This window comes from Hippopotamus amphibius, chromosome 14 (genome assembly GCF_030028045.1).
Source record: "Hippopotamus amphibius kiboko isolate mHipAmp2 chromosome 14, mHipAmp2.hap2, whole genome shotgun sequence".
In the NCBI taxonomy this organism is placed as follows: Eukaryota; Metazoa; Chordata; class Mammalia; order Artiodactyla; family Hippopotamidae; genus Hippopotamus; species Hippopotamus amphibius.
The window spans coordinates 48,105,715-48,126,817 of record NC_080199.1 but is presented as its reverse complement, the minus strand read 5'-3'; the positions used below and the strand labels follow the sequence as shown (position 1 = coordinate 48,126,817).

At 40.6% G+C, this 21,103-nt stretch overlaps 1 protein-coding gene across 5 annotated transcripts in view; it reads right to left on the bottom strand.

Moving 5' to 3' along the window:
* The window catches only part of DIAPH3 (diaphanous related formin 3), a 485,817-nt gene extending 468,371 nt beyond the window's left edge, over positions 1-17,446 (bottom strand). For 3 of the 5 annotated variants that reach the window (XM_057707607.1, XM_057707608.1, XM_057707613.1), the window contains exon 1: positions 17,098-17,446. In XM_057707607.1, coding sequence (XP_057563590.1) covers positions 17,098-17,277 — 180 coding nt within the window. In that variant the 5' untranslated portion in view covers positions 17,278-17,446. The remainder of the gene's footprint in view (positions 1-17,097) is intronic. The other 2 variants (XM_057707610.1, XM_057707612.1) reach the window with 1 other exon arrangement.
* Between the last annotated feature and the right edge of the window lie 3,657 nt (positions 17,447-21,103).

Sequence of the window (21,103 nt, the reverse complement as noted above, 5' to 3'; positions counted from 1 at the left end):
AAACCCAGCCTCAGTCCCCTTCCATTCCCTCCCCTCAGTCCTTGCCACTCCATGGGACAGCGGCTATTTCAAACCTAGGGAGGAAGAATTACAGTGGAAATGAAGCAGCTTCTGAGTTGTTTATGAGACAAACTGAAAACAAAATCTTAACAAGAAAAATAAGCATAATTCCAATTGGACGGTTATTAAGTGTTATAACACTGACTACAAAGTCATATCTTGAAAGCTGAGGTGAGTGAATATAAGAAGTTGGGGGGGGACGACTTCCTAGGTGATGCAGTGGTTAAGAATCCACCTGCCAATGCAGGGGACACGGGTTCCATCCCTGCTCCAGGAAGATCCCACATGCCTCAGAGCAACTAAGCCCATGCACCACAGCTATTGAGCCTGCACTCTAGAGCCCGTGAGCCACAACTGTTGAGCCCATGTGCCGCAGCTACTGAAGCCCATGTGCCTAGAGCCCGTGCTCTGCAACAAGAGAAGCCACCACAATAAGGAGCCTGTGCACCACAATGAAGAGTAGCCCCCACTCGCCACAACTAGAGAAAGCCTGTGTGCAGCAACGAAGACCCAATGCAGCCAATAAAAAAATAAATTTATTTTTAAAAGTTGGGGGGGTTGTAATTTCTGTAAATTGACTAACACGAAAATATGTTTTGCTAAGAAGTTCTCCTTTTTATTTTTTAAAGCTGCTTAAGTGTAAAATAGAAATGTATTAGTTTTTTTATTATTATTTGTAGAATTTAAGCATTAGTACATGCCACAAACCTTATATACTATGTTCTTCCAAGTCAAACTAAACATAAGCCACAAAAATATCCACATTTCAAAATATCATTCAAAAAAAAAGCACGCACACACACACATACACTCAAGTCAAATTTTAATTACAGGGCAAGGACTTCCCTGGCAGTCCAATGGTTAAGATGCTGAGCTCCCAATGCAGGGGGCGCAGATTCAATCCCTGGTCAAGGAACTAAGATCCCACACGCCTCCTGGTGTGGCCAAAAAATTTTTTTAATTTTTAAAAAATTTAAAAGAAAATTACAGGGCAAAAGCTAATTAAAGAAAATTTAATTTTTAAATTATTAAGAAGTTTGAACTCTTTTTTAAATAACTAAATCACCACTAAGTTCTCTTGCATCATTTGATTACTATTTTATTACAACCTTTAAATTGGTTTGTCATTTAAAATGAGTCAAAAAGATGATTGCATATTTACAAATTTAACACCTGAAAAAGGGATAAAAAGAGCACAATTCCAGCTCTTATATGCAGTCCCACTACCATACATAAAATGTGGTTACGTTTTACATTTCTTTTAAAAATACTAACCAAGTGAGATATTATTAAGCATCTAAGCTAGCAAGACATCATGCCCAACCTGGTATATAAAGACCTATAAAACACAGCACCTGCCCCTGAAGGAGTTTACAATTCAATATGTTCTAGAGGAAAAAGTAAATAACCTAGGTCACTTATTTTCCCTTTTCAGCAATTCAAAAAATAATGTAAGTAACTGTCTTGCCAGTGCTACACACCCTGAAATGCATGGATTCCTCACCTTAATGCTTTTCATTGCACTTCTCATCCAAAGAAATTTGGGGAATTTGGAGAGAGAAATCTGTGAATGGGATTAGATACAGAGCAGTCCAATACTGTATCAAACTTACACTGTGTCACACTATGACACAGAGAAATTTCAACACATAACATTCTATGTCACAAGTTAGGTTACGAACACACCAATTTCTGTAGTCAAGCTGCAAGCTCAAGCAACTGCAGGCTAAACTGCCCTTGGCAATCTTCCAACAACACCAAGGATACTTCAACAATGACTCTCTAGTAATAAGCCAAGCGTATTTGTAAAAGACTTCTGAAAGCACGTAGTTTCATACTGATTATCACACCATTTGAGCACACTCATAAAATAAGTCAACAAGGGTTATGGGGAAGTCAGCAGCTGTCAGCCACAGGCACGGGAAGTGATCCCCCAGTGATCCTGATAACCTAGTGCAAATGACTGAGGACTGCCGGTCCTAAAAGAATAAGAACATAATTCTACTGTATGTTTCTTTTTTAATGGAGATATAATTTACATACAACATTGTGTAAGTTTAAGGTATACAATGTGTTGATCTGATATGTTTATATTTTGCAGTATGCTTGCCACAGGAGCTTTAGCTAACACCTCTACCACTTCACATAATGATCACTTCTCTTTTGTGTTCAGAACATTTAAGATCCAGTCTCTTAGCAACTTTGAAGTTTATGATATAGTATTGTTGACTATAATCACTATGCTGTACATTAGATCTCCAGAACTTACCTTCTAATTATACCCTTTAACTCATCTCCCCAAAGTTTATCTCCTTTAACATATTCCTCCACCCTTCTTTTTCAGATTCCACACGTAGGTAATATCATACAGTATTTGTCTTTCTCCCTCTGGCTTATCTCACTTAGCATAAGCCCTCAATGTCCAACCATGTTGTCACAAATGGCAGACTGTCCTTCTTTCTCACGGGTGAACAATATTCCATTGTGTCTGTGTGTGCATACACACACACACACACACAAGGGTTTGTCAAAAGTTATCCACACTCTGGCTGTAGAATTTAATTAACTTTTAGAAAAGACAAGTGCATAATTTTTCAACATAATCTCCTTGCTTTTCAATACACTTTGTCCATCTGTCAACAAGCTTTCGTATTTCCTCATTAAAAAATGTTTTAGGCTGAGCTGCGAGCCACGAATGCACTGCTGTCTTCACTTCTTCATCAGAAGAGAATCTTCATCCTCATAGGGCTGCTTTCAAAGGACCAAACAGGTGAAAGTCCGATGGAGCAAGATCAGGACTATAGGGAGGATGCTTTAACACCTCAAAACGAAGTTTTTGCAGAGTGTCCACAGTGTGGGCAGAAGTGTGTGGACATGCATTGCCATGCAAGATCACAATGCCCTTGGACAGCAGTCCTCTGCGTTTAATCCGAAGTTTCGGCTTCCGCACAAACTTTTCGAAACCTAAGTCTGTCGGGGATTATTTCATAGGCAGAACCATGGCAGATTTACAAATGATTTGCCACATAATCCACTGTCACTCATCTATTCGACAGAATCATTTTATGTGTACACTCAATGCTGTCATCAGCCATGGACGTGGACAGACGTCCAGCTCCTTCTTGATGGCCAACACTTGTGTGACCTTCCTTGAACTTCTCTATCCATTCATACACACTTCTTCATGACAAAACACTTTCTCCATACTGCGCACAAAGTCTTTAATAAATAACCACACCAGGTACACCCTGAGACCACAAAAAATGAATCACTGCATGCTGCTCTTCTTTCGTGAAAATCACAAGTGGGGCATCCATTTTTGCTCGCACTGCAGTTACAAATGAACTGATGTAACACATTCACACCTGCACAGCAGTGACTGGGGAGATAGTAGCCTTGAATGGAAAGCACTGATAAGATAGCGCAGCCAACAGAATTTTTAATATAACTGGAGTGTGGATAATTTTTGACTCATTCATATATATATATATGAAGATATGGTGTGTGTATATACATATACACTGTTGATGGACACTTAGGTTGCTTCCATATCTTGGCTATTGTGAATAATACTGCAATAAACACAGGAGTGCAGATAGCTTTTTGAGGTCCAGTTTTCATTTCCTTTGGATATATACCCAGAACTTGGATTGATGAATCATATGATAGTTCTATTTTTTTTTTTTTTTTTTTTTTTGGGCACATAGGCTTAGTTGCTCTGCGGCATGTGGGATCTTCCTGGAGCAGGGATCAAACCCGTGTTCCCTGCATTGGCAGGCACATTGTTAACCACTGCGCCACCTAGGAAGCCCTGATAGTTCTATTTTTAATTTCTGAAAAGCTTCCATACTGTTTTCCATAGTGGCTGAACCAGTTTGCATTCCCACCAACAGTGCACAAGGGTTCCCTTGTCTCTACATCCTCAGGAACCCTTGTTCTCTCTTCTTGATGACAGCCTTTCTAACAGGTGTGACCCCAAGCCTGTTTCTGTCATTGTTGATGTTGTTTTGCTCATAAACTTATCACTGAGGGTAGCTTCAGAGGCTATAAAAGTGTATCATCTTTGCCTGAACAAGATGTGCAAGTTATCCAGCAGGAATAAACTGTCACATCATTGGAAAGCAGTGTGACTTACAGATGAAGACTCTGACACCACAGGCAGTCCCTTTAAACATGAACGTGGGCCAAAGTCTGCCATCAGCCCCAAGCCACACGTGGCTATTTCAAAAGTTCATTCAAATTAAATCAATCAGCCCTTTGGTAGCATTAGCCACATATGACTAGTAAATATCAAATCAGACACAGCAGAACAGCACATTTCTATCATCACAGAAAGTTGTATTAAACAGGTGGTAGTAAAAAGCTAATGAAATAAGTTCATTCTAGAAGGAGGTATTAAGTAAAATAAATAAATAAATAAAAAATCAAAGAGATAGTATTTGGGAACACTAAGAGGGACGAGCGAAGATTAGACGAGAAGAACAAGTTACAGCAAAGGGTCAGTGCTAACACTTTGAAGTCTAGTAAGATGAAGCTTGAAAATCAGCCACTGAGTTGGCAGTCATTGATCTGCCAAAGGAATTTCAGTGGAATGACAGAAGCAAAGACAAGGTTGAGGAACCTGTGGGAGGTGTCTGAATTCCTCCTTTATGAGCACACCCTACCCTTGGCCGATGCCATCATGACAGCAGAAACAAGCTAAGAGCCGTTTAGTACTTAGCGGTTAACCCCCATCATAACACACTGAAACAGGTGCTACTGTTCCCCCTTCACAGATACAGAAACAAACAATAACAACAACAACAAAAGTAATTTCCCAAGGTCACACAGCTACCAATTTCAGAGCCAGGACTTAAACCCAGGTTAACTCCAGAGCCTGAGTTCTTAAAAATTACACAATATGGATTCCCTGGTAATACCGCACACTTGGTCTATACCACTCTTCTCCATGCCAAGCTGAATGGGAGGCTCTTCAAGTCGAGGACCAAACTGTACCCACCTGTGCTATGCTTGGTATTAAAGGCCATTCAAATATTTACAGAATAAATGAAAACTAATTCACAGAATTTGGCTATAAGGGAAGGAAACAGAGCATGGTATTGCGAGGGGCACAGGGTCATGGGAAAGTTGGAAAGGAAGGTTGTGTGGTTTTGCTTCTGCTTTTTCTTTCAGAATGAAAGACATCTGAGCATTCTTATAGGATGGAGCCTGTGAAAAGTAAAACAGCCTCATGGAATGGGACTGGGTCAAGATCAGCGGCAAAGGGATTAAACTTGAACAGAAAAACAGACACTTCTGTGGATATAGGAGGAGAAAGGATGAAGAGTTGCAGATATAGAAGATTATAGCAGCAATAGCAGGAAATTGAGCCAGTTCAAGCAATATAGCCTCTATTTTCTCTCTGAAGACAGTGTCAAGGTGAGTGTGAAGAGTCAGGAGAAACCATCTCTAAAAATCATTTCAGCGAATGCTGTGCCGTGTTCCAAGTGGGAGACTCACACACACAGAGAATATCATTAAAGGATCCAAAAGAAAATAATCAAAGTCATCACTGCCTCCATATGGGGAAAATCTGAACTGGTGGTCTGGGATGTAAAGCAGTCAAGTGAATTTCACTCTGAACTCCTACACCACTGCGTTTTTTAAGAGGTTCACACATTACTTTTTCAACTTAAAAAAATATTTACAACAGAAAGAAATCAGGCCCATAGAGAAGGTAAAAAGAGTGAATACAGTCTCAGCATAAATGCTGAGAAATAAAAAAGGACGTAACCAAAAAGCCAGTTCAAAGCCAGGGCTCTGGGCCAGCCCAGCTGTGTTTGCATCCATCATTCCCTGTTCCCAAGGTGCCCGCAAACCTCTCTCCCTGCCTCAGTTCCATCAAGTGCAACAAAAGGGTAGTGAGAGGACCTACTTCAAAGCATTGTATTAGGATGAAGTGATTAAAGGAGCGCCCAGCCCACCAAGAGAGCTGAATAAGCCTAGCTATCATGACGATTATTGTGATCAACATCTCTGAAGACCCCACTAATTAGTGGGTCCACAGGTTCCTGACATCTTAAGGGCTTCAGTTCACAGAGCTGGAGGGGTTTCCACCAGGATGCAGCAGCACAGGTTAGACACAGAGACGCCTGTCAGGTTACTTCAGGCTTGGAGATAGGAGGCAAGTGGACAAAGAGGCCAGACCGTCTTTATTTATATTCTACCTTATGTCAGGTTTGAGGAGGCAAGGAATGTGAAGGCATCCTAGTTCAAAAGGAGGTCCTGGGTTACTTTTGTAGGGTGTGGGTTTAGTGCGCAGCAAATGTTGTTAGGAGGAGGCTGACAGAGAAAGAAAGAGCAGCAAGGTCAAGGGGATGGAGGTCTAGATTAAACAGAAAGGAGGGACCAAACCTCTTGGACTGTTCCCCACTGGAATTAAGGTCAGGTCCCTGGACACAATGCAGGTGTCCAGCAGGAATGAAGGAAGGAGGAGGGAGAGAAGTGGGAAGCAGAAGAAAAGTCAAAAACACTGTCAAAAACAGATCTTGCCACATGCCCTTCAAGATGACTAGCCCCAGAGAATTCAACAGTACGAGGTGGAATCTCCCCTATTTTGGGGTCCAGGAAGGAATCAAAAGAATAAAACTACAGTCTCCAGGGACTTCCCTGGTGGCGCAGCGGTTAAGACTCTGTGCTCCCAATGCAGGGGGACCGGGTTCGCTTCCCTGACCAGGTAACCAGATCCCACATGCATGCTATAACTAAAAGTTTCCATGCCACAACTAAGAAGCCCACCTGCCGCAACTAAGGAGCCCACCTGCCCCAATTAAGACCCAGCACAACCAAAATAAATAATTAAATAAACTACAGTCTCCCACTTACAAAGTTGCAACTTTACAATGATGCAAAACCTATACTCATTCAATAGAAACTATACTTTAAATTTTAAGTTTTGATCCTTTCCTAGGCTAGCAATAGGCGGTAGGATACTCTCTCGTGATGCTGGGCGCACAGCAGCTGCAGCTCCCATCAGCCACGCAATCAGCGAGGGAAACAACCACTCTGGACCCACACAACCAGTCTGTTTTTCACTCTCAGTACAGTATTCAATACATGACATGAGATATTCAACACTCTATTAGAAAATAGGCTTTGTGTTAGATGAGTTTCCCCAACTATAGGCCAATGTAAGTGTTCCAAGCACATTTAAGGTAGCCTAGGCTAAGCTATGATGTTCAGTAGGTTACACATATTCCATATATTTTTAACTTATGATATTTTAAACTTACAACAGGTTTATCGGGCCCTAACCTCATGGTTAATCCAGAAAGATCTGTAATAACAGCTGTCATGTATTAGCTGCTCAGCTCTGGGCCCAAGCTATTGTAACATGCATTTCCTCAACTAATCCTCACAATACTATGATTATCTATTCCATTTTACAGATAGGATAACTGAGACACAGAAGTTAATTTGCCCAAGGACATACAGCCATATGTGAATCAAACCCAAGCCTTCTTTATTATAGTGGTTGGGGCATGGGGGGGGGGGGGGGATTCAAACCCATGCTGCCAGACCCCTGGAGGAGCTTGAATCAGCAGGAGGCTCAGTTCTCCAATGACCCAGATACATTTCCAGTAGTCTTTACATGCCCTCACCCACCACCACTACAATCTTCTATAAAAAGAAAATAGACATTTAGGCTATATCAATAACATTTAAATTTAAATTAATCATGAATAGATTAATGAGCCAGGCAGTGTAAAGTTACAAGAGCAGTTTTACATAGATTTTCAATTAGCCAAGTGTTCACATTGTAAGCTCAAGACTATATCAGGCACCACCAAGAGAGAAAGTGACTTCCAAAAGCTTACAAACATATGCATATAGCTACTGAAAGCAAGCTCGAGATAACGTACCAATAAGAGCAAAATAATACCCTCAGAAGAGAGGCTGAGTGCAGTTACAACATGGTTTTAATAGAGACCGTCACCTTTTTTAAAGAAATGAAATTGTCACACTGAATTTCTGAATGTAGATTATGTGCATTCTATTTTTCATGTTCATTTCTCAGGCTGTCAAATTTTTTATTAGAAATGAATTGTAATTGTCATTATGAATTGCATTGCATCCAAGGTTTTGATAAACAAAAAGAGTTTAATACTATAGTACAGTCCATAATGTCACCAATTTGTAAATCCTGGTTAAAAACTGAACATAATAAAGTTCATTTTTATGATACCCAAATAAACAGCCTGCCTCAGGAAAATGCAGCAATTACAGGATAAACTCCCCCATATCCTGGGAAGATACCTCACAATAAAATTAGCCAAATAATTGTAACATTATGGATCTTACAATTAGATTAATCCATGTACCTGACTGAGAGTTTCAAGAAATTCTACACCTTAACTCCAGAAAAACCATATACTTTTTTTTTTTAACAGCTAGAATGACTTGGAATTAGCAATAATTTCCTTGGAGAGCTTCGAACAGGTTATTTAGCCATCTTTAATCCATGAAGGTCTGACGTGGGCCATAGCTACTTGGGTATACCCCAAGGCCCTCAGCACACAGAATGCCCTCAGTACATGTTTGATACATTAAATCCTAGTGACCCCTTTTTTTCTGGTATTTAAGATGGGCCATGATGCTCAAAGATGGAGAGATTAGAAAGTTATTGGGTATTAATTCCATTCATGGATCTATTTTTAGGGAAAAGAGATAGATATAAATTGGAACCAACCCCCAAACCAAAAAAAAAAAAAAAAAACTCATAAAAATTTTTTTTTAAATTTTAAATCCTGTAAGCCCTTACTTCAAAGAAATGAAGAGATATGGATAGAAAGGGAAGAAATGAACATTTCAATAGAATTTATGGTTTCATTTCTCAAGCTTACTGGCGAGCAATACATGGTGTTCTATACCTCTTCTGTATGATCAAATGTACTTTTTAAAGATTGCAAAGGAAATGTTGACCCTTAGAAAACCATTTAGAGGTAAACTGTTTTGAAGCACATTGTATGTATCCTTTGCTACTGATAAATACTTCCTAATCTCTTCTAGCTCATCAGGAAATGAAAAACTAAACAATGGTGCAAAACCTCTACCTGTTCAAGGACTCTCCTAACTTCTTGTCTTAAGTCACCTTCAAGTTCCTCAGACTGAGGTCTACAGGGCCCTTTCACAGAATCTCCACTTCTATCAGACTTTTAAAACTTTGTATTTTTCCAAGGTTATGGTAAACATTAGAAATAAAGCAAGCACGTTCTGGACAATCTGAACCACCCCTCCAGAACCACTAGTTCCCTCAGGCACTTTTGGGGACCATGCATGCATTTGTGTGCTCTACCAATATGGTGTCAGCAGGCCAAACAACAGGGACTTCATGCCACGTAAGTTTCACAAGCTCCTGCCCTTAGGAAGAATTCAGTTCCAAAAGGCTTTAATAATTCCAAACGACAGTATTCATGGATCTATATACCCACAGCCATGGGAAGCTAAATTTCAAGAGAAAAATGAATATACAGGCTGGTGGTCTTGGCTCCAATTCTTTCTGCTCTTTTTCAACAATTTCATATAATTTACCAAAAAAAAAAAATTTACATATGGCTCTTTTCTTTTAATCATAAACAGGGCCTCAAGTCCAGACTTTGTGAAAAAAGACGACAGGCCTCCACCAACAGTGTGGCACTGGATCTTTGGATCCATCAGTCTGTGCTTAGCTCCCCCAGCTCTGGAATTCCATTTCTATCCAAGAGCCAAGTTGACAATAAAGGAAAACAGCAAACCACACGCATATCTTTCCACTATTAAATCCAACAATGATAATTTCAAAAATCATCATCACATTAAATTAATGTTGTTAATTTATATTTTATTGGTTTTATAGTTTTGTTTTGGATTTTATATGTAAATCTGTTTTGTAAAAGAGCCATAAGCATAAAGAGCTACACTTAGTTTTATATCTATACATATATAAGTAACATTATTTTTACTATCATTCAATCCACAATGGAGTATCACAAGAATTCTTTTTCCTAAATTTGAGGTTCTTTCCTTTGCAAGTTTCTTTTTGTAAGTTTCATTGGTGCCCAAGTTTCACAGCTGCACGAAATTCCTTTCACAAATAAGAGCATACCCCTAAGAAAGCTTCAGAAACTTGCTCTGACTGCTTAGCCATAAGAATCAGAAGTCTGCATCAATGTGCATGTCACTTGACCTGCCAGGATAAGACCTAGGAACAGAATGCCTCTACCTCATCATGGGGAAAAAGTCTGGCCTAATTAAGATTTCCCAGTAAAAGAAAGTTATTCAAATATCCAATGTAACATCCCCAGTGCCCTAAAATCTAGACAAAAATTGTACTACTACTACTGTCACTACCAATGTGACAACAACAAACCTATAAATAGTAAATATTCAGAGGTTACAATGCTGTTACAAGTACTGTTCTTGGCCTATCACATTAACTTTTAAGCTTCCCAACAACACCATTTTACACGTGAGGAAACAGGCACAGAAAGAGGTTAAATAACTCGCCCAAGTTCACACAGCTAATATGTGACACAGCTGAAACTGAAGCCTAAGAGTGGTACAAATCACTGCTCATAAACATTATTAATAATGCCTCTTCTACAGAAAACTGTGAGAAAGGACGGCAGTGGGTTTTCTGAAGAATAAAATCTATGGCAAAGCATTTCCAAGTAGTTTTCATAAATTAGCTATATCTTGAATATTTCAGCACCAAAACTTAACTTACTGAAACTCTTTAATTCTCCCCCAAGTTAATAATGATTACGTGATTTGCTATTTGAGAAAATTACTCCCAATGGTAAGGTATTTCAATGCTACCCTGCTGCTACTGAGAGAAAGTTACCTTTGTAGATCCTGTTCAAAGAAAGCTCATGCTTTGATCCTTAATATCCCATGAACTAAAAGGTTATGCTTAATCTATATTTTATAGATCTAAAAGTCAAATTAGTTTCTGGGATAAACAAGCAGAGTGTGATGGTAAGCATATTCTGTAGCATTCATTTCAATCCTAGTTTGGAGGATATTACGTGCTGAGTTAAAGACAGTTACATTAGTGTAATACATAGCAGTTTTTTCTTGTATTATTCTGCAAGCATAAACAAGTTATGCACATGTTAATTTACATTCTATATAAAAAGCCAATTTTAAATCCAATTTATAAGGCAATAAATATATAAAGATTCTAGGACACAGCAATAAAGTTATGCCATAAAGTAGAGTTAATTTAAGACAACAATAATAAAAGCATGACAAATTTTAGCATTCTACCAACTGCGCAAAGGTGTTTCAGGTAACATCTGTTCAGAAGCAATTGCTACAAGACAGACTAGATGAGATGCAAGGTTTCACAGTGCAATAAATGTATGTCGGTTTGCTTGCTTCATAATTAAAGACATGAGTCTCTGAAAAAAGCAATTAAGCCTTGCTCTAAATCTAAGCCAATCATCCCTGCTCCCACCCCTTTTTTATGCACAAAGAACAGATCCAGAGTGATCCAGAGGTAATATACACCATACATCATCCATTTTCAGCAGCTAAATATACTCCCCAAAAGCCACCTGATATACTCTGTTTCTCCTGATAAATCATCTATTAATAAACAAAAGTAAATTTATTTTTTTGACAGAAAGAAAAGAAAGTCTGGGATGATTCAGAGGAATTTACATTCAACCCTCTGTATCCACAGGTTCTGAATGCAACCACAGATCAAAAATATTTGGGGAAAAAAGTTCCAGAAAGTTCCAAAAAGCAAACTTTGAATTTGCCACACAATAGCAACTATTTACATAGCATTTACATTGCATTAGGTATTATAAGTAGTCTAGAGATGATTTAATGGAGGATGTACGTAGGTTACACACATTTTAAATAGGGGACTTGAGCCTCCATGGATTTTAGTATCCAAGGAGGGTCCTGGAGCCAACCCCCCTGGATACCGAAAGACAACTCTACTTAGAAGACTGGGCTAAATAAAGTGATTTTTATGTTATGAAGGTTTCAATGCCGGCTGGGTTAAGTGGAATTTTGACATGAATAAAACTCAGGTACCTAAAGCCTTCAACTTAGAATACTATCTCCAACTCCTGACAGTGTAACTCTAGGACAACTGAAAGCATCACTTTAGCAGATGACTCAATGAAGAAATAAATTCAGAAAGAGCACCAGAAATCACCTGTGTCATTATCATAGTTGCTTTATGATAATGATACAGCACAGCAAGATGAATGAAGGTTTACTCATTACTCCAGGAAACCAAACTGTAGTTATCTTATATTCACTCAAATCACAAATCTTCCAAAGTAAATGATACCACAGGAAGAGATTTACATGAATCTGACAGCTCTCCTAAAACATACATTCATAAACTCTGAAACTGAAACTTTCAATGTGATCACCCTCATCACTGCTGTTAGTTTCCCATGGCTGCGGTAACAAATTACCACAAACCTGATGGCTTAAAACAACAGAAATGTATTCAACTGGGCTAAAATCAAGGTGTTGGCAAAGCCAACCTCCCTCTGGAGGCTCCATGGGAGAACTGTTCCTTGCCTCTTCCAGTTTCTGATGGCTGCCAGCATTCTTTGGCATGTGGCTGCATCTCTAATCTCTGCCTTGTTGTCACCTCACCTTCTCCCCTGCTGTAGTCAAATCTCCCTCTTGCTTGCATTTAGGACCCATCCTGATAACCCAGGAAAATATCCCCATTTTTAAAACCTTAACTTAGGAACTTCCCTGGTGGAGCAGTGGTTAAGAATCCACCTGCCAATGCAGGGGACACGGGTTCAATCCCTGGTCCAGGAAGATTCCATGTACCAAGGAGCAACTAAGCCCATGTGCCACAACTACGGAGCCTGTGCTCTAGAGCCCTCGAACCACAACTACTGAGCCCACATGCTGGAACTACTGAAGCCTGCATGCCTAGAGCCCATGCTCTGCAACAAGAGAAGCCACGGCACTGAGAAGCTCGTGCACCGCAACAAAGACCCAAAGCAGCCAATAAATAAATAAATAAATACCTTAACTTAATCATGCCTGCAATGTTCTCTTTTGTCATAAGGTAACATTCACAGGTTCCAGGAATTAACATGAATGTTAAGACGTGAACACCTTTGGGGGGATCATTATTCAGCCTACCACATCTGCCTCCAAATAAGCCCAAGGAAATGAGGCGAGCAGACACTATTCCCACCAAGCCCACTCTGATTTCAATTCTCAAGTTCCCAATGCTGAAAGCAAAAGTTCTCTAACCTAGTACCTCTTCCCAGGTCACAATCTGCCTATAATCAGGAATTCACTAATTCTGTATTCATTAAAGGTATTACTAACTATTGTTGACAGTTCCTTAATGAAAACAGAAGCAGTGAAGAGTAAAACTCCCACTAGCATGGGAGAGTAATACAGGACAGGGACTAAGAATGTGTTCTCTGGAGCCAGCTTGCCTAGGTTCAAATCCCAGCCTTGCCCACTGGCAGCTGTGCGACCTAAGGCAATTTAACCTCTCTACCTCAGTTTCCCCTTCTAGCGAACAAGGCTAATTAATACTATCTACCTCATAGGGTTGTTATAGGATTAGAGTTGAAATTTATGAAGCACCTAGAACAGTGCTCAGCTCACTAAGGTTAACTGTTATTACTAACAATGACCAAACACAGTAGACACACAGATCTTAATGGACATGGTGAAAAACCTCTCACAACCAAAACCAAAAGGACTGTAATGACATAACTAGACAACAATAATCTACACCATGGAAACCACAAGATTAGATGTGAGATTTACACTAAAGTCTGTGAGAACTTTTAAAGGATATTCCTAAAGGAAAAAGAAGAGCTACTCTGCCAGCTTGAATCATGGAATTTGCAGGCCCCCTTTCAAAGGACTGTGGCACATCCTAGAGACAGAGACTTCTCCCGAAGCCACATGTCTTGCTCTCACTCTGGACCTGGCGGCCACCACTGTGCATACTTTGTGTTTCTAATAGTGGGAGGTAAGAACGAAATGCCCAATATCACTGAAAGGCTTTTCACAATGAGTAGGAAACTGTTTTGTTTTGTTCTAGAAGGGAAATAGGACTTGGGTCCAGGTACTGATGGTATGACCTAGGGCAGGTACCAGTTTAATGATCCTACAGAATTCTATTCAACTTCACAAAGTCTTCATCCAGGTTCCCGCCTTTTCCTTCCAGCCTCCACTGGTTGCATCCCATCCCCAGTACCTTAATACACACACATGGCTTGCCTTGTTCTCTGCTGAAACCTAGCTGGTTAGTTCACAAGCAGCCCAAAAGAAGTTGATTCATTATGCAGCCAAACTATCCTACATTTATAATAGACAAATTTCTACTGCTTACATATACCTATGGGGAGAAGTTCTATGCTACAGACATTTATACACAACTCAGAAGTAACTTGAGACCCACAACTACACATGCAGTAGAAAACAAGGATTTGTTTGTTTGCTTTATCCGGGTTCAAAGTAAAACAGGATTTCAGTGGGGACCAGAGCTCCTGCCTTTCACACTAAGACAGGAGACAGTGGCCAGTTTAGTCCTGAGTTCCACTACCAGCTTGTAGGTTTGTGGTTTGCAAACACCAAACGTCATCCCTACTCCTGTCCCGTCACCAACCTGCATTACTTGTTTCAGTCAAAAGCAGCTGCCCCAGGCAACCAGGTGACCTAATGACCAGATGACCTGAAGAAATTCAGGCTAGCTAGCATCACTTCATCCCAAATCAAGAGAAAGCCAAGAACCGACCTGATGTCTGCCAGTACAGCAGACTGAACGACAGAACAGTCACTTTTTGAGGCACTGCTGAGATCTCGTGAGGAAGAGGTAGTCTCCAAAGATCACCCTCCAACCTATAAACAAGTGTTACTGAAGTGGGACTGAGAACAGTGAGAAGGAAGCAGACTGGGAACAGCTGCTCAGAAGGTAACCTTGAGATTGGGATACTGAGCCTAGGCCAGGACAGAGTTAGAGCTAAGCCTGGAACTCCAGGCCCTCTAAGAGTCCAGTTCTATAGGGAGGTGACACCCCCAGGCTCCTGGTGGAAACAGATCTTCTCCAAAGAAAAGTCTCCCTGGTTAGGCCTCCTAGAAGACAGGTTAAGATAAACTAATGAAATTACTGAATTTGAAATTATTGCAATACAAAGCTTAACAAGCACAGAGGGAGAGACCAAGCTACCATGGGTGCAAGTCAATGTCAGTCCAAAGATGCACATATCAGAACTGCCAAAGAAAGAATAAAAAGAGTAAAGTAGGAAATGTCTAAAGAAGTAAAAGAATAAGAAGCAAGGAATATCAGGAATACAATAACCAGACAGATTTGAAAAAAAAGCAAATGGAACTTGTAGAAATAAAATATAATTGCTAACTCAAATATTCAGAACAAGTTAAATATATTAGACATAGCTGATGACAGAATTAGTGAAATGGAAAACACCAAGAAATTACCATGTAAGCAAGAATCTAAATTAGTTTGAGATTACAAAGAATCTAAATTATTTCTAAATTAAAATCATGATTCAAATCAGATCCCTATCTAAAAACACACAGTGTTTTAGATGTGTTTATTAGATTTAGGGCTTAAAAGTGCTGTCTTTAGACATTTTTTCATTTTTACAACATACCTAAGAAATGAAAAACAGCACAGGCCCTAGCACTCACATCACCTGATACATCCTTCAAGGAAACTAAACCTAAATATTATTTTAGGTTCTGTTTTCATGACCTCCTTGCTGAAATGAGTCACAGAAAATCAAACCTCATGTATTCTGGAGCACAGGAGTCAGAGACAAAATGGAAAGACAACATTAACCCAGAGAGTAAACTGTAAAAGGAAGAAGTCATTGCCCAGTGGATTCTTCTAATATGGGGTAGAATCTTTCATTGCCAATCTAACCCCATCTTATTTATTCCTCAACTCTGTCAAGATAACAGTCAACAACATAGTTGATCCTCCTGGAAAATTTCACCATTCATATGGCCATCTTGACACTTAATTTTGCACAATTAAACCATGTTGTCCCTCATTTTCAGTATACTGATACATCTCATAGCTCTGCTCTCAGTTTTATTTATCTATCATTTTTAACTGTTCTATGTAGCTACTCAGTCCTCCTCCACAAGCCTTTATTCCCTTAATTTGTGTATCCTGACTTACATTTCTAACAACTTTCATTTGTTCACAGAAGGCATATACTGTACTGTAAAATTTCACCTATGACTAAAATGTTTCTCCATATTCCTAAGTAAAATGGATGGATCAGTATTAAATTTTCATTTCTGTTGGTCTCACCCCAAATGTATCAACCCTCTTTGTGATTTATTTACACACATACAACAGAACAGTCTTCACTGCCTCTTCTTTCACTAGTTGATGCCAACAGAAAGATTTACAAGGCACTAATCGTGACACTTCCTTTGACTGTTAAAGTGAGTAAGAGAAGCAACCAGAATAGCGGGTTTCAAATACTTAGACTTCTTTCCAAACTAAACAAAACATTCTTTAGCAGTGACCTCATGACCCGCCAAGTTTTAAAACGAGCTGTTTCAACTCAGAAAATTATAATCTACTTTTAAAAATTCTTCTTGGGATTAAAATATCAAGCAGAAAAAGAAATACTATCACCCAAAAGTTCACTCTGATATAGCTCATACCCTCAGATGTTGGGGGGAAAAGGAAAAGTTTAACATAGACAATGCAAAGTCCACAGAGAGACGACATACTTATACGTTTGAATTGCGGCTCACGTCAGCCTCAAAAAATCTGGGGCAACAGAATGATCAGGATATTTGTCAAAGGATCCACACAGAACTGGACCCTGCCGTCATACATCTATGAAGAGACTGGCGGCTCTGACCATCCAGAACAAAACCTAGCCCCCTGTTAGGCCCTGTGGGCCCCCCCGCGCCGTCAGTCAGGTCAGGGATGACTGAAATTGAAGGACCCGGGACCGCGCCGCAGCCCACCGGCCCGGTAGGAACTGCCCCACCCCAGCTTCAGACCTAACTTACAAACTTGGGGCGCTTCTCTCCAGGCTCGTCGGGGCCGCCGGGCGGCGGAGGGTGCTGGGGGCCCTTCCTGCGCGGCATCTTGCCGTCCCGGCAGCGGCGGAGCGAGACGGAGGAGGGGTACGGGGCCCCGGCGGCCGAGCCCTGCGCCGCGGGGTGCAGCCGCGGCCGGTGCCGTTCCATGCGTCCCCACAACTGCGGGGGTGGAGGGAGAAGAAGGAGGGCGGCAGCTCCGCAAGCCACAGGCGGGAGCCCGCGGGTCCGCGGCGCACTCGCCTTCCCGGGTCCGCCGCCCACGTCGCCAGCCGGGTTCAGCCCAACCGCTGCCTCTCCGGCAGCCGCCAACACATCCGAAAACTCCCGCCGCCGCGGACCGCCCGGGACCAGCCAATCCCGCGCCGCGCGGTCAGCGACACTCCCAGGAGCCGCCCCTTCCGGGCAAAAGGAAAGGTGATTGGCTGTCCCTCCCGTTCTGTACGCCGCTCAAGCCACTGGCGGTTCAGGCAATCCACCTTAAGGGCGCTGGGGGGGCTTGGGTTTGGGGAAGCGCGGAGAAATGACGGAGAAGCGCGGAGAAATGACCGGGAAGTCGCTTGTCTGGGTGTATTTGGAATTCGGAGTCCGCTCACGGGTAGCAGAGACGCCGCCAAAACTCAGACGGCGCTGAGCCACAACCTTAAGGAGCTCTCAGCCTAATGTGCTTCACAAATCCTTACGCAAATAACAGAAGAATGTAAATGTTGTAGCAGTTATTTTAAAAGTTCATTGAGAGCAAAAGGGAGAGGTATTAAATCTGAAGGAGGGGATTTGGAAAGAGGAAAGGAAGGATGCAAAGATTTTCTTTGGACAGAAAAGAGTGGCGGGACTTTTCAAATAAAAGACTTTCCAGGCAGGATCAAGGCCAAGAGGAGTCAAGCAAAGAGTTGAAAAAATTTCAAGGGCATGTAATGAAGGGCCTTGTGCTGAAACCATTCAGAAGAGTTTATTGTATATAGCCGGGTCCTTTACAAGGCTAAAGCAGTATCTCCACACATAAGTGTGCTTTCTTTCCCCATTTAAAAGCAGTCTCTGGGCTTCCCTGGTGGCACAGTGGTTAAGAGCCCACCTGCCGTGCAAGGGACATGGATTCCATCCCTGGGCGGGGAAGATCCCACATGCCACGGAGCAGCTGGGCCTCCGCGCCACAATACTGAGCCTGCGCTCTAGAGCCCTCCAGCCACAACTGCTGAGCCCACCCTGCAGCAACTACTGAAGCCGATGCACCTAGAACCCCAACTCGGCAACAAAAGAAGACACGGCGATGAGAAGCCCTACCACGGCAACAAGGAGTAGCCCCCAACCCCAACAAAGAGTAGCACCCCATCGCAACTAGAGAAAGTCCGCCCACAGAAACAAAGACCCAGTCAAAATAAAATTTTTAAAAAAAATTTAATAAAATAAAAGCAATCTCTTCCTGTGAACTATTTCCTTAAGCTAACCATTCTGACTCCATGGAGGTGGTGTGAGTAAACTTGCAGTATTGATTTGGGTACAAGAAAAAACTCTAAGAACTCAAGAGATTAGCACAGAAGTGGAGAAAATGGGCCTTAGTTTCAAGTAAGTCTTCATGCTACAGTTTGGGAGGGGGGGAGGTTATTTGTTTTATGTTTGTTTGTTTTTACTGTACCAAAATTTCTGTGCCAGTCTCTGTCCTCAAAAAGCACTTAATCTGCAGGGGAAAGTCTAGGAGAACAGAAAGGTCAGGAGAACTGCAAGTAGTTCCTATGTATTGGTGACCATTAGACCCAGATTCAAATTTTTTTCCTGTTATATATAAGCTATGTGATGTTGGAGGTGATGATAAAATTTCTTTCTTTTGCATTTCCATATATAAAAGAGGATGATAATAATACCTAACAAGCAGTATTGCCAGGCTTAAATGAGATAGCACATGTAAAGTTCTTAGAAATGTCTGTGAAAGCCTCTCCCACCAAAGACCACCAGGAGGAACACATGTAGTTGAACCAGTGGAGTTTATTATTCATAAAGAATGAGAACATACATTATGGGATGGGGTTTCTCTGCAAGAGGGTGTTAGAAAGGACTTAAAGGATTTGGACTTTAGTTAGGTGATTTTGGAAGACTCTTCAGAAGTAGAGTGAGAAGGATTACTCTGAATTTCAGTGCTGTCAGGGATTGGAAACAGTTCCCTGATTGGGTGTCATAGTAAATCTTATCTAGAAGGATGGCAAGCTAAAGAATGAGGCTAAAGATGTAACTGACAAAGGAGGAACAGTCATTGATAGTCTTGGGAAGTTTAGTATTTAGTGATTTGCCCACCCAACTTAGTCTGTAATGTTATTCTCATGTTATGTCCATGAGAAGGACAACAGGGCCTATCTGTGAGTGTCAGGCCAGCTTCTAAAAACACTGAGGCCCAGCTGGAAGTGTCAACTAGTTCTGTGATGTCAAGGGCTGTTCTTTTCTTTCTCAGGTCCTTGGCATGTAGATGGTACTAAATATAAATAAGCAGGAGCTATTATAATTGACTTTCAAGCTTTATGTAGAGCACTCTGACATTTTTCTCATAGAAATTCTTTGCAACCACAATGCACCTGTGAAAATAATATCTTTGTCTAAATTTCACATCTTTAAAGTACATTTTATGTGTGTATATTATTTAAACATCACAACAGTATACTACTCCTCATTCTGATGCCCCAACAAGAAGGATATGATATACCCTACTGAGTCAACAACTTTGGAAGTGCTATCTTGTGCCAGCCTCCGTGCCCAGGGCTGGGACAAAGTTGAATGAAACAAAAGGCAGACCTGGAAAAGCTTGGAATCCAAGAATGTGTTTCTTTCCTTGATCATCTGTGTTCAGTCTAAACATCCAGACAATTAGCAAGGCAATCTTTGTGAGGGTTCACTCTTTAATGATGATTTAAGAGAGAAAGTTGTGAAAAGTTGAGGGAAGGGATGGATCATTCCCATTCAGTTTTTTTAATGACAAACAATTTTATGAGACACCATTTACACTCATCAGATTGGCAAATATTACAAAGTTCCACATCACCAAGTTTTGTCCAAGATGTAGGGATTTCTACATAAGATAAGAGTGCAGAACTGATACAGCCAGTTTGGGCAGCAACTTGGAAACACCTAGGAGTGGTAAAGGTACATGTACCTATGACCCAGAAATTCCACGTCTGATGTCTCCCTGGAGAAGCCCAAATATGCAGTACAAAGATATTTCCTGAACGTTTGTAAGAGCAAAAAAGGGTAAAGCATTCAAACGTCCTGCAGTCAGGGAAAGAATAAAATACAAGGAGGCTTGCTATACAGTAGAATTCTATACTGCATTTAAAATAAATAACTAGGCCTACATGTGGATAAATCTCGAAATTAAAGAGAAAAATCAAGTGGCAATTATATATATATAAATGTAATGTGTGCGTGTGTGTGATAACACTGCAAAAACATGAGGGAAATAAACATAACAGTGTTATCTAGTTGCAAAGAGGAAAGGAAGAAGAAGGAAGGAATTAAAGCTGAAATATTATAGCTAAAGTATCTGTAAATGTGTTTATCTATTAAAAGGGAAATATCTGAAGTAAAACTACAGAATGTTAACACATAATCTCAGTAGTGGGTATATTTGTCTATTTTTTTTTTTGTAATTTTCTGTTTATTGGAAATGTTTCTTATTAAGGGTTTTTTTTAGTACAAAAAGACTTTTTTTATACCAGGTTTTTAACAAAATACACAAACAGAAATAAAGAAACTTCAGAGATAGCTCTCAACTCTTCCTTATTCCTTCAGAAAAATTTTTAGTTTGTTGGCACTGAGACCACAATGAGCTATTAAGTTCATGAACAGAAAAATGAAATAATTTCCTTTTAGGATGACTAATTTGTTTTAATTTTGAGTAATCAAACATATTTCCTGCTCCACCTACCTTTCCACTTTTTTCTGTTCTCTCCTCTCACATGCATTTCCCCTCTCTTCCTTAAATTAGTACAGAAGT